The following is a 13496-nucleotide window of genomic DNA, read 5'->3' on the forward strand; positions in this document are numbered from 1 at the left end:
GACATGAGAGTGGTATCAATCTTTTCATCTAAGTCTCAGCAAGAAAACAAAGTATATTTCTCAAAATGTGGAACTACCTATTATGACTCATGCATTGTTGCATCAGTTAACATAATAGTCAACCAACATGTCATCTAGCTGTATGGTTGCGGACAAGGTTTTTTGTCAAACTCTGATTGATCTTGAATCTTTTTTTTTTTAAGTGATTCAAATCACATGATTAAATGACGGGATGATGCATCATTCATTAATTTGTGCTATCAAATTAACTTCATTATTAATGATGTTTTTATTAGGACAAAGAAAGATGTCGTGCCAGCATTCCCTCAATGACTACTTACTCTGAGTCTGACTCGTTGCCTCCGTTGACTGTCCCTGACTTCAAGTGCATGGCCATTCCCCCGTTGGTCTCCCGGTAGATTCCTGCCGGCGGGGGCCCGGCGGGAATCTGCGGCCGCGGAGCGACGGGCGGCTTGATGAGGGAGCTGTTGTCATGGTTGCTGGGGCGACCCCCATCGTTGGAGGCCAGTGAGGGTGGACGTGACGAAGGGGTCATGATGTTGATGGAGGAAAGGGGCGGGGAGGAGGTGCTGTTGTTGTTGTTGGGGGGAGGGGAGGTGATGGTGGGGGAGTTGTAGTCGCTCAGCTTCTCCCTCAGACGGTTCTTCATGTTCTTGTCGGTGAGTGGCGGAGGATAGCTGATCTTGTTCTTTAAGATACCTGCGTCGGACAAATAATTTATCCCAGTGTAAATCAAATAATATTCATTCATTCATTTGATTGAATTTGATTTAATTCAATTGAATTCTCTTCTTACCTTTTCTCTGCTCTGGTTGATGGTTGCTGTTGCTGTTGGGTTGACTAGGGTGCGCTGTGTCTTTAGCATTACTGGGTGTCTGTCTGTCTCTCTCCTGGAGCATCTCCCTCTCTCTTTCTCCGATATGGTTAAGCTTATTTTCCGGGTGCAGCTCCACATTCACCTTGGTCTCCACCCTCAGCCTCTCTGCCCCGCCGGGATCCTCGCTGTCACTGGCTGTGGTGGCCTCCGTTGGCCAGTAAGGCTTCATGTGATTGGGCACTGACTCCACTGATGGGGGGGGGGGGTGGACAAGACAAATTTGAAGTAGCAATATTAAAACAAGATTCCACTCAGATTCTCCTGTTGTGGTACTGTAGCAGCAAGGTTGTACCTCGGACTTGGGCACTGACTGCATTCACACTTGGAAGTTGGAGACTTGGACTGACTTTTTTCTGTTAGTTTCTTTGTAGTAGAAGTCTATAATAATTTGTCATATTATTTTTGATCGCTACATTGACACTGTAACATTATTTAATTTTTATTATTCATTTCAAAAACACCGTTCACGTCTAAGTAGTGTGTGCGTGTTATGTCCCACAGTAAATTAACTTCCTGCTGCAAATCCTGCAAGACTGCTGTATATTTTGTATTAAATGTAGACCTTTCAGCTCTTTGACTGTGGAGTGGAGCACTGGAGCCCATCCTGGACGTGGACTCAGACTCAACCTTGATGACCTGGACTCAGGTAATAGGAACTCGACTCTGACACTGACACACTACTTTATGTGCTTTGGAGGAATTTAATCAGGTTCATTCATATTCATATCAAGCTTTCTATGGAAAAGTTAATCTGAAAAGTAAATATAGATGTCAAATTGAAGTAGTGGAGTAAAAAGTATGTTAGCATGTAGCATGTAATGGACAACTTAAGTGTCTCAGATTGGTACAGGCTCAGTTGGACCGTGTACATACTTTTAGGTGTGCTGTGAATGGGCTGCCTCTCGTTGTTCCACTTGGGCTTGACGTCGATGTCGTCGTCCTCGCTGTCGGAGGAGTGGGAGGAGGCGTAGGAGGAGCTGTGTTCATCCACTGACAGCTCACTGTCTGAGTCAGAGTCTGATGGGAACAAGGAGGGAAGTTAGTGGAGTAACTTAATACCTGATACTGACGCATGAAAAGCTAAAGTAAACTCACCGTCTCCCTTGGTGCCGTTTCGGTGGAACAGAGGTCCATCCAGATCTGTGTGTCCTTTAGCTGTTCCTGAAGAGACACTGGGCTTCTGGCCAGACTCCTCCCTTCATAGATAAAGACAGATACAGCAGGGAGGACGAGAGAGGAGGACAGGGAAGCGAGAGAGAAGTGGGAGTGGAAAAGTAGAGTTGAGGTAGGGGGGGAGACAGCGAGGGGGGAGTACAGCGTCGCTAGGAATTAATTCAAGCCCAAACTTGAGACAACTGATGTACAATCTCTCATTACAAAACATTTGCCTCTGTTGATAGCTTCAACAAAGACTAGAACAAATAATAAAATGTGGTTTAGCTGTACTTGCAACAAAGTCAATAAACTGGCGGCTTGATCATCACAGAAAACAGAAAAACACATCTACCATTGATGGAAAATTGAGGTGAATGTGTTAGACCTGCACCATTATCTGTTTTAATCTATTTATGCTACAAATATATTAAACAACCACAAATATTTGAGTGTCAGTCAAACACACAATCGGCTGATATTAAAAAACTTGCAGCTTTTGTCATTTATTCCCTAATTTGATACATCATTGATTTAAAAATAAGTGGATGAAGTTACTCAATCATTCCTCCTCTCCTCTCCTCTCCTCTCCTCTCCTCTCCTCTCCTCTCCTCTCCTCTCCTCTCCTCTCGCAGCTGTTTATTCCAAGTTGTATTGAGATGTTGGCTGGAGGGCAAAAATGCTACTGGAGACTCTGACCTGTCTGATGGCTGATCTAAGAGAATCTTCTGGAAGCAGCTGAAAACATGCCAACAGCCACAGGGAAGAGGGATACGTATGTCTGTATTAGATTCCCTCCTCCAACAGGTACAGTCCCATCTCCCTCCTTTCGTATGTTTCCTGTCCTTCTCTTTTTTCTCTTTTTCCCCATCTCTCTCTCCTGTCTCCTTCTATTTCTCCCCTCTTCCCTTGCTCTAACCCATCTGTCTCGCAAAGGCGGCACGCCGCATTGCTCCCCGCTAGCGTTTTTGCTCTCATTGACCCTAGTGTTAGTTCGCATTACCCAGATGACAGCTTTACGAGTCGAGGCGTACAGTCAGACCTAACCCCGATTCTGTAAAACTCTGTAAAACACCAGGTATATGTAATACCACTCCACTGCAATGAAAACCTGCCTCTGATAGTCACACGCAGGTGAGATTAGCCAGAGATGAAAAGCGTCTCTATCTTGGGAGAGATATATCTCAAAATGTCAACTTTTTAAAGGTTAATCAGGAATACACTTGTCCTGTTGCTCAAACGCTCCATGCTTATTAAGTAAAAAGGAATGAAGATTTATACATGCTAAAAAAATTTACTCAACTCAATGGATTTTGGCAAACTTTTAACCTTACCTAAAAGCTGCTTCATATAGTAAAAGAAAGACATAGTACAACGTATTTTATGTAACTGTCAGATTACATAACATAATATTTTGATGTATCGTTCTAATGCCAAAAGTTCACAGCATATAACACACAAAATAGATATTGTAGATGTTGAGTAGATATTGCTAAAATATATTGCCAGTAATACAAAGCTGATTTAGCATCATGCACAATGCTACATCAGCTACACTTACACCTCTTTATAAACCTAACTAAAACTGCATTAGCTTCGGCCAGGTGTACCTAGCTAAAACCAACCCAGTTTACTAAGTGTCTGTTGAAACTGTGTATAGTAATAGTAAGAAAGGAGTTTAGATGCATACATGTTAAAACTTGCTGAAAAGAATCTACTTCATTCAAGATTTGATTTGACAACCATACATTAAAAAAACTATGTACATCAGAAAAACTGCATATCTGGCTGGTATGCAAGATCTCACATCACTTATCACTTATCAAAGACCAATTTTTTAAGATTTTTCAGTATTGTACAGCTACTTCAAGTTTTCTTAGATCTTAGATATTACTAGTAGTCTATGTGGTATATGCTAAAGAGCTAACACAGAGCAGTGGACACAATGTGATATATATATAGCTTTTTTTCACTTAACATCTTAAACTCCAATAAGCCCTCTTACTTTTCCGAGTTTCGGCAAGGTGTAGCTAGCTTTAACTAATGCAGTGTAATGCAAACAGCCCTGCAGTAAACTGCTCCTTCATCAAGGATATAATGTATTTGTTGAAAGTGTTTTGAGTGTATACTGGGAATCTATCTATTTCAGTGCTTTGAAGCTATATCATATTAAAATTAATTTATTCAAATTTAAGCACGATGTTTCACTGCACTCTGACAGTTTGATCTCGTTTTACCGTTCTTGCATTCCCTAGTCCTCATGTCATGAAAGGTACACTTCAACATCACAATGTATCAAATCAAACTTCACATGAACAAAGTTATCCGTTTAATCTGTGAATGCATACAAAACACAACAGCATAACAGTATGGATGAATAATGTGGATGGATCTACAGTGGGTATTGTGTTCCTTTGCCTGGATATCTGTGAGAGTTGGTATGTGTTTGTCAGTTTGGGGTTTTGCATCAAAGCCATGCGCCGGCAAAGCTCAGCTTGGTCTTTCATGCAAGCAGAGGTACTGTACAATGCAGGTGCCATTATGCAGCAGCATTCATGTACGGTAGCAAAGAAAGCAATACCCTCAAAGTTTAGAGAAACCCAGAAACCTTACTTATCCTCAGCTTTGTATAAGACTTAGAATAAGGACAGGGTGACAGGGAGTGACTGTCAAGTGTGTGTGTGTGTGTGTGTGTGTGTGTGTGTGTGTGTGTGTGAGTATGTATATCAATTAGGGGCTTGGGGTGTGTTAGTATGTTTGAGTTAGCAGACATGCTGGGAGGATGACAAAGAAAGACAAGAGACAGAAAAAGTTTAAAGAGGATGGTCCAGACAAACACACGTACAGACACTCGCCATGCAGCAGTGTAGTAATAGCAGCCATGCAGTCAGTGAACGTGTTGTACCTGAGTGTGTAAGCCAGGTAGCTGCTGCGGCTCTTAGCTGACCTGAGCGTACTATCCAGGGAGACGGTGGACTCTCCGATGCCCGAGCGGTACAACGGGCCGTCTTCTGTGTACGTGTTGTTGCAGTTGAGGGAACGCTGAAGATGGAGGGATAAATTATTGGATTTTCAACTTTTTAGTGAAAATAGAAAAACACAATTACAATGATTACACAAAAGACAAAGAACGTAATACCTTAAAAAGAAGCAGAAAATAATTAGGAAACAAAATGTGAGGAGATATACGTGTGTCTGTTCACTCACTGTGAGCAACGACGCCCTTGTGGTGCTGGACTCGTCTGGTACGCTCTTCTTCCCTGTGAGGACATTCTTGAGGTTCTTCCTCGCCTCTTTGTTGAAGACCACGTGGAAGAAGAAGATGAAGACTCCCTGTGCAGAAAGGGAACCAGATATTATGTATTATAACAGCGGAGTAATGATGACAAAGCTTAAACAATGAGCCTTAAACCTAATCACATAGCTCTTAGATCTTAATAAAAAGTCAGCATTAAGATTGAGTTACCTGGAGACAACTGAAGACAGCGAAAAGGTAGTGGAAAGTCATGACGTCGCTGTTGACTGCCATTAGGCCGAGCAGCCAGGTGGCGCTGATGAGTAGCAACAGGAGGAAGGCCATTCGAAGTGCGGGACTGAGTAGTGAAACACACACACACACGTTATCCAGACATACACTCACTACATTGATGCTGATTATCACGTAACACTGTTGCCCATTTCAAAACGGAAATGTGAAAGTTAGATGAACATTTGGATGTTGTGCTCCTCGTGGAATCGTTACTGTGACAGTGAAACCTACATAGCTCCCGACTTCTCCACAGCCTTCTGCCGGCGCCCACAGGAAGCCTTCGCAGCAAGGACGAAGATCACTATGTTCACCTACAGAGAGAGAGAGAAGGTTAGTATTTTTTCCCATTTAATTTCACTTTGATACACACAGTTTTATCCATTTGTGAGTGTCTCGCAACTGTGAACTCATGCATGTTTGACTACGGTGGTTAACCACGTCGCTGCACCGCAGATGCATTTCAAATCACGTCTAATTTCAAATGAGTCAGTGACAGTTGACGCTTTGGAAGTTCGTGGTGTGTTTTCAGCTGCAGATGTCTGAATGTTCTGTGGACTAGTTTAATTCATGCACACACCAGGACGACTACAAAGATGGGTCCTGCGAAGCTCCAGATGAGTGTGTCGTGGACGGAAAGCCAACAGAAATCTGGGTTCCCATATCCCTGAGGGTCAAGACCCACTGCCAGACCTACACACACAAACACATAAACACACAAAATGATGTCAAGGCAAACGTTCTGCAACAAACAGTTTTCAGTTCAAATACATTTTTTTTCCTTGATTTTTTACCCTTAGTAATAGAAAAAAATGATGAAATTCATGCCACTCTTGTCCCATATAGGACATATAGGATATCCAAATCAAGGCAAGATATACTGTATCTGTCTCTACAATTATTTTTCCCTCTGTCTCTTGTTCAATCATTTTCCCACGAGGATCACAGCCTCTTCGGAAGATATGAGTTTCAGCATGAATCAACCTGACAATCTGCCATCTTCAATTGCCCTGTTTCTCAACTTGTGTAAGTGTGTGTGTGTGTGTGTGTGTGTGTGTCTCACCAGTGATGATAGCCGGTATGCCCCAGCCCATGGCGTAGTAGAACCTCATGTGGCCGTGGTTGATGTTGCGCAGCTCGGTCAGCATGCGGTAGATATGCAGCCCCTCCACAAACATCCAGGCAAAGGTGCACATGTAGAAGTAATGGAGGAGGATGGCGATCACTGTACACACAAACTGGAGGGAGATAAGACGGAGAGAGGGAGAAGAGACAGAAATCTGTCAGTATGAGTCGACATTTTGATGGAACCCATATGAAAATCCAGAAAGGCAGCCTTGGTTTTTTTTTTTAAACCACGTTTGTCCTCTCATCAACCCTGCTACTAATGAACCTTCCTCCTCAGCGACTTTCTCACTTGAACACAACTAATTCCATCCATCTGTGTGATGTCCATCCTTTTTATCAATTAAAAATATTTTACCTGCTCGATTAATCGACAGACAAAACATTATGGGACAACGTTTTGACAACTGTAATCATCACTTAAGTCATTTATTACTAAAACAGCCACAAAAAAGTCAGGTTGTCGGCCTCTTGAATGTGAAGATTTGCTGTTTCTCTCTGTTTTATGTCCTCGTAAATCAAATGTTACTGTTGGGCAGATGTGTGTGATTTGAAAATGTCACTTAAGCCTGCAGGATACTGTGATGGGAATTTTTTAATTTTTCTGGCATTTTATAGACTCAGTAACTAATCAATTTCTCAAAAAAGTAATTAAGTGATGAATTCATATTGAAAATAATCAATATTTTCTTCACTAGTGACAAATTTTTTCATGACAAATTTCACCAGTTTATGAAATGCAGTAACGCACATTCCTATACCTCCTTTCCACCCTATTTCCATGTCTGCTGCTGCTGTAATAGAGGAATGCGGTGTGTTAGGGAATGTCCCAGCAGGTGAGATACTATATTTTAGTAATGCTGTGTATGACTGTGGAGATCAGAAGCAGAGAGAGAGAGATAGAAAGAGACTACATTGACAGGGTTATAAATCATTCTGCAGATGGCCCTCGGCATACACTGACAGCATTCCACAGTTCTGACACACGCACGCACGCACGCACGCACACACGCACGCACGCTGCACACAAACACTGCAGAACAAACAGTCTCTGAATTTAGAGATGGTTAAAAAAACAAACACAGATTAAACTCTCTCTTTCTGTTTTTTAAAACACCCTCAACATTTGACTTCTGCACTCAACAAAAATTCTGATTAAAAAGCAGATAACGCAGCGTGTGATTAGTCTGTGTGCAAGTCGACCTCATCCCAGTCAAAACACAGTGACTCAGAACATTTCTACAAGAAAAAAGACAAGACACCCATGATTGAAGCTGAATCAAAGGCATCAAATCTGATTGATACTGTAGATTAGAGGAGGACCTCTAATTGGTCAGAGACTGTTGTAACTGGGCGTCTTTGCTTTCATATTCACAACATTTTCAGTTTTGTAGATTTGTCCAAATGTGGAGGGGATGTTGAAATGTTTAGCGGATCTTTTTTTAGGGGATATGAGTTTGTACTTTTTCATTTTTTAATCGTTACTGTTAAGTTCTTTCCTTCTTTTTTTTTTTTTTTTTGTTGAAAGAACTGTCTTGGAAGAATTTCAATGTTGGGTAGATATATTTGGTCTTCTTTGTGTCCCACACTTGAGCTATACGGCAAAAAACGTTGCTGTAGTAACATTTCAGTCCAGTGAAAGATTGTGATATAAAGTTTGGACAACCTGAAGTGATTTGATGTTAATCCCGGATTTCTTTCCACTCTGATGGTCAGAGCCAAAATTTACATCTGGTTGACGGCTGGGTGATGGCATTTACTACCCACCACGGTGTTTCAGGACTGCCAGTTGGACCTGACGATCTTCTGATGTCTTTGCATAATATTGTAAACATCTGGTTTAGCCAGACTAGTGAGAGCTGACACATTCATCTTAAAGTGAGACTGTGTAACTTTTTAACTAAGAAGACATAACACATTCTTCCTTTAAATAGTAGTATTCATACGCAATAAAATACACCACTGCTCGGTTTGATACAGTCAGGTGTTTTCCTGCTGTGACGCTACTTGGTCTGGGGTGACCAGTAGCTTATTGTTTTCTTCACAACATTTTACACCATCTAATAACTGTCACTTGTGGCTACAACGGCTTCTGTTCAACAAACATCACAATACATACAATCTTACTTTGAACATCTTTCATTTTGAAGACTTGAAAGTGAACAGATAGCTAAGGAAGGCTAAACGCCTCAATATGTGTCAAACTAAGTGTTGGCAAAAAAGAAAATCTGATGAACTGAGATTAATGACAACAATAACGATACTCTGATATATAACTAATGTAGCATCCACATCACTTACGAAGGTACTTGTCACATTTTCAAAAATCTTTACACCTAAACTCTGCTTGTTTTTAAATCTGTCCTGATGTCTCCCCAGAACCTATGAAGGATATCAGCTTTCCAAATCTCATTACATAAATATAGTAGGATTACCTGTCAGTTAACAGATTAATGATGTTTTCTGTACCACAAACATGCAGGAGATTTATCAAGTGAAAACTAAGAACTTGTTCTGGGAAACCTTTGCCAAGGCTTACTGCCTTGAGGCCTGCTTCTGGAAACAGGTACCAGTCACAGCATGTCTCCACTACTGGCCCATGGAGGTGTGTGTGTGTGTGTGTGTGTGTGTGTGTGTGTGTGTGTGTGTGTGTGTCCGTGTCCGAATGTCTGTGTCAGCAGACTTCAAAGAGTTCCCACACCTTCTGATCCTTTACTGTATGACTGAACGTGTGTGCGCGCACATGTTTTAGGCCGTTACTACGTGCAACCGAACTCCAAACTAGGTTAAGAACTTAACACACTTAACTCATTAGATAGACCTCAGACTCTACACTGTCTCAGCCTGTATCGTACACCTCTTTAATTAAAGAGATTTACAGTAACAAAGTTACATCAGACTGGACTCTTTGTTCAGTAAAATCAACTTACAGGTTATATTTAGATGGAGCTTTGGCAACCGGCGCATTCCTAACTATTACAGTTATTAGCTGAGCATCAAAACACATAATCTGTCAAATAAAGACAGACTCACAGGTAAGCCTTGGCCCATTAAGCCAGGTTAAAGCCCCTGTCAACACACCATTAGATGGCTTCCCGCAGGCCAGACAAATTATTGTAAGATGCCTGGCAGTTTTTAATACAGTAAACATCAGAGCAAGACATCTTTCTACTCTCTCCACGCTAATGCTTATGCTAAAGCATAAGAAAAGCATTAACCGGTGTGTGTCTGTATCATATGCATTTGCAGTCTGTGTTGTATATATCTATATGGTGAGGATGTTGTTCTTCTTATCTTGTTTCTGGTCACCCTCATCTCCTGTTCCATGCATAATCCAGAACAGGTCATTTTAGACAAAGACTGCACAAAATGTGCTGTTCTTGGCTCATGTTTAATTTGTACCCAAATGTCACAAGCTTGTAGTGTTTGCTTAACATCACCAAACAACACCTTTAACAGCTTAAACCAATGATACCCAACCAGCAGTACCGAAGTACCTGCGTGCCAGGGGGTTACTGGAAAGATTGAAAAGTAGCTCGACTAATTTTAAACAACAGTAAATTGTGATTTGATTAAAAAAAATGTATCCAATTAGTCACCTGTAACACTGAGAGTGCTAGTGAAAACTAGTAAACAAGTAGCAAAGCTAGCTAAAAGTTCAGAAAAATGGTTGATATAGTAAGCTAAAGGTAAACAGTTAAAATAGTTAGCTAAAAGTAATGGATTATGTTTCAAATAGTTAGCTAAAACTAATATATAAACAGGTGAAATAGCTAAAAGTAAGCTAAGAGTAACGGATAAAGTTTCAAGTAGTTAGCTAAAAGTAATGTAATGAGTAAATGGGTTAGGGTTAGATAATATTTGAAATGTCTAGCTTTTGCCTCTCCTAAAAGTAGAAGTACAATCTTGTTTTTTAAAAATACTACTATAGCAATACCCACTTAAATATAATTAGTAGTGTTAAATAACATCCAACATTCAAAATGTGTTCAAAAGAACTCATTTGGACCGTGATGGGTGGCACTGATGAAGGGATATTTGAGTTGATCTGACACGGTTGACAAAAGACCAACCACTGCCTTAAATAGTCACAATATACTGCAGATGCACAACACAGTGTCTCCATTGCACATATACCCTGTTTTCTGTGGGCTAAAAATACACTCACCGGGTTGTCAGTCTGGTTGATGCCGAGCAGGAAGACGAGCTCAGAGAAGAAGAGCGCTGCCACCAGGTTCCTATGGATGGCGTGGAGGTTGGAGCGGAGCCGGCGTAAGAGGCACAATAGGATGAAGGTGATGAGGAGAAGGATAAGGGAGACCGACACTGTGGTGTAGGTGACGATCTTCAGGGGGAGAACATCACCGTGCTGTGGGGGGAGCGATTCAGACACTGAGTCAGAAATCCATACATAGGTAACTAATGCGATAAAGCAATCTTAGCTGGCTGTTATAAATGAGGCTGGAAAGACAAAACTTTAATGAAGCACCTCTCTCTTGGAGATATCCATCAGCACAGCAAAGCTGGTCAGGTGATTACACTGACAGCTTATGTGGCTGTTGTTTCTGTTCAGCACCTCACAGCCTTTAGAGGACCAGCCGCCTGTCCCTCCAATCCTAAACACACCGACACACACATACAAACACACAAAACAGACATCAGTAACGTGGCACAATGCTAAGAAAAAAAACAACATTATGACTCTGAGCTACTGAAAAAAAACTCCTGGGTGTGCAAACATATGTGTGTAAAGTCCAACTCACGCGATGGAGTGGTTCCAGAAGACACAGACAGGCTTGGTCCTCTCCTCTGTCTCCAGCAAGGTGTACTCCAGGGTGATGGGGGGGTCCAGGATGAGAGGGAGAGGCGGACCCTCGCTGTGGACTGTGGCGCTCACTATGGCTGTGTTGATCACCGGGCGGTTAGGGAGTCTGCAAACACAAGAAAAAAGGGAAGTGTGATCTGGAGTTAATTTAAAGTTTTTAACCACTGAGCTACAGCAACGTGCAGGAGGTCATGTTGAAATCATATTATACCATAACAAACCCAAAAGTTGATTACATTTGGACATATTCTCTCTTATCCTTTTGTTAACCTCCCAGTCTTATGTTGGAAATATTTTCTCTCCTGTCACATACAGTATGGATACGGAGCAGTCTCTGACTCCATGTTCAGTTTTTTCTGAATAACTACACAGTTTCATATTGCTCCATGCAGGCAGTGATAGATTGGTTCTATCAAACACACCTACAATAAATATTATGACATGTATTAACATTAAAGATTAAATATTTTCATGTGACGTAGAGTTTTCTTCAGAGGTTGGGGGGTATTGTGAATTATATACACACCAGTATGCACAGTAGACAGATAGGGTGTGGGCACTCTTTTTTCCCTGTGTTAAATCACTCTTCATGCTTTGAGGCCTTGCTTGCAACTGTTTGACCGGATTACACATCATAATTCAATGCTAGAAAAGTATGTATGAAAGTAGGTCTGCACTCCCTTGTGTTCAGTGTCTGACAAAAGCATGTATGTCGACATATAATGGTGCATTGGATGTCAGTAGTCTACCTCAGACTCCTGCGATCGGGGTCATATCTTTCCGGGAGAAGTTCTCCCAGTGATTTGTACACTATCACCACGGCAACCGGCAGAGGGGCAGCTGGCTCGAGGTGTCGGCGTCTCCTATCAGACACCGTGTGCTCCTCCTCAAGGGGGGGGTCGGTCTGGGTTGGAGGGGCTGGAGTGGGCTCCGCTGGATTTAGACAGAGATAGAAAGATAAACTGACCGACTTGGGCTGCAGTTTCAACTTGGTGTATTTTACTTAACATGTTAAGCTAGTGTGGTGTGATGCTACCTCTGTGGCCTTCAGGGCGGAGGTTGAACTGGGGGAAGTGGACAGAGGACCCAAGCTCTTTGGGGTAGGCTTCCTGGATGTCCTGGAACCGAGGGAATGTCGCTCTTTCCGGGTCCGACAAATCCAGGTAGTCCACTGTGAGAACTAGAGGGCAAAGAGGAAAATTGTGAGGATGACGCGATGTGTAATGATGTGCACCATTTTCACACAGTGTGATTTCTGTTCCTCTACTCACTCATGTTGTCAGTGACAATGGTGAAGGGTTTCAGGTAGGTTTTCCTGACGTTCTGCGCCAGCGTGTTGGCGTAGTCCTCGAAGTTGCGGAGCAGATGCGCCGTGCCGCCCTCAGTCCTCTGGATCTGCTCCCAGTGCTCCTTGTTTTCAGGGTCCAGTATGGCACTGCCTGCTCGCACCAAATTCTGAAGAAAGATAAACACGACAGGAATGAAGATTTAATGTTGTATTGTTGAAGATTACACGAATATCAAAGAGACTAGATGATAAGATAATGAAGCAAAGGTGGAAGTCAGATAACTAGAGCTGCTTTCCCGGTGAGGATCAACCAGTGGAGGGCAGTGTGCCACCAGTGCTCCCAGTGTTTCAGACTGGGCTTCACTAAATTATAGTTTAAAGATGATTTCAAATCATTTATTCAAGTTGTAATCTTGTTAAAGTCTTTAAATCAAAGTTGATCATTATATCCTGCTGCTTTTCTTTTCTACCTCATTGAACTCGGCATCCTTCATGGCAGTGAGGTCGAATCCCGCCTGCTGGCTCTCATACTGCAGCACCTGATTCAGCAGCTGAGCGGCCGTCTTCACGTCGTTGCCGTAGTACTGCGGGGTGTTGTTGGTGGCGCTGTGAAGCAAACGCACGATGGTCTTGGAGTGTTCGCTGTCCATCCTTGAACTGTTGCGACGCAGGTCCTCATTCT

General features: G+C 42.2%; 1 protein-coding gene across 5 annotated transcripts in view; it reads right to left on the reverse strand.

The window, feature by feature from the left end:
- Positions 1-13496, reverse strand: part of celsr1a (cadherin EGF LAG seven-pass G-type receptor 1a) — a 95420-nt gene that overhangs the window by 2562 nt on the left and 79362 nt on the right. For 4 of the 5 annotated variants that reach the window (XM_087178421.1, XM_023422980.1, XM_087178418.1 and 1 more), the window contains 17 exons: positions 13285-13494; positions 12798-12981; positions 12563-12706; positions 12276-12459; positions 11465-11632; positions 11191-11317; positions 10870-11070; positions 6640-6814; positions 6157-6269; positions 5811-5890; positions 5517-5643; positions 5258-5383; positions 4956-5092; positions 1994-2094; positions 1772-1915; positions 818-1087; positions 342-720 (listed from right to left, as the gene is read on the reverse strand). In XM_087178421.1, the coding sequence (XP_087034547.1) occupies positions 342-720; positions 818-1087; positions 1772-1915; positions 1994-2094; positions 4956-5092; positions 5258-5383; positions 5517-5643; positions 5811-5890; positions 6157-6269; positions 6640-6814; positions 10870-11070; positions 11191-11317; positions 11465-11632; positions 12276-12459; positions 12563-12706; positions 12798-12981; positions 13285-13494 (2870 nt within the window). The remainder of the gene's footprint in view (positions 1-341; positions 721-817; positions 1088-1771; positions 1916-1993; positions 2095-4955; positions 5093-5257; positions 5384-5516; positions 5644-5810; positions 5891-6156; positions 6270-6639; positions 6815-10869; positions 11071-11190; positions 11318-11464; positions 11633-12275; positions 12460-12562; positions 12707-12797; positions 12982-13284; positions 13495-13496) is intronic. The other variant, XM_087178420.1, reaches the window with a different exon arrangement.

Source organism: Seriola lalandi, unplaced genomic scaffold (genome assembly GCF_002814215.2).
Source record: "Seriola lalandi dorsalis isolate HSWRI2012SDOR001 ecotype SW California unplaced genomic scaffold, Sedor1 jcf7180002054688, whole genome shotgun sequence".
Lineage (NCBI taxonomy): Eukaryota > Metazoa > Chordata > Actinopteri > Carangiformes > Carangidae > Seriola > Seriola lalandi.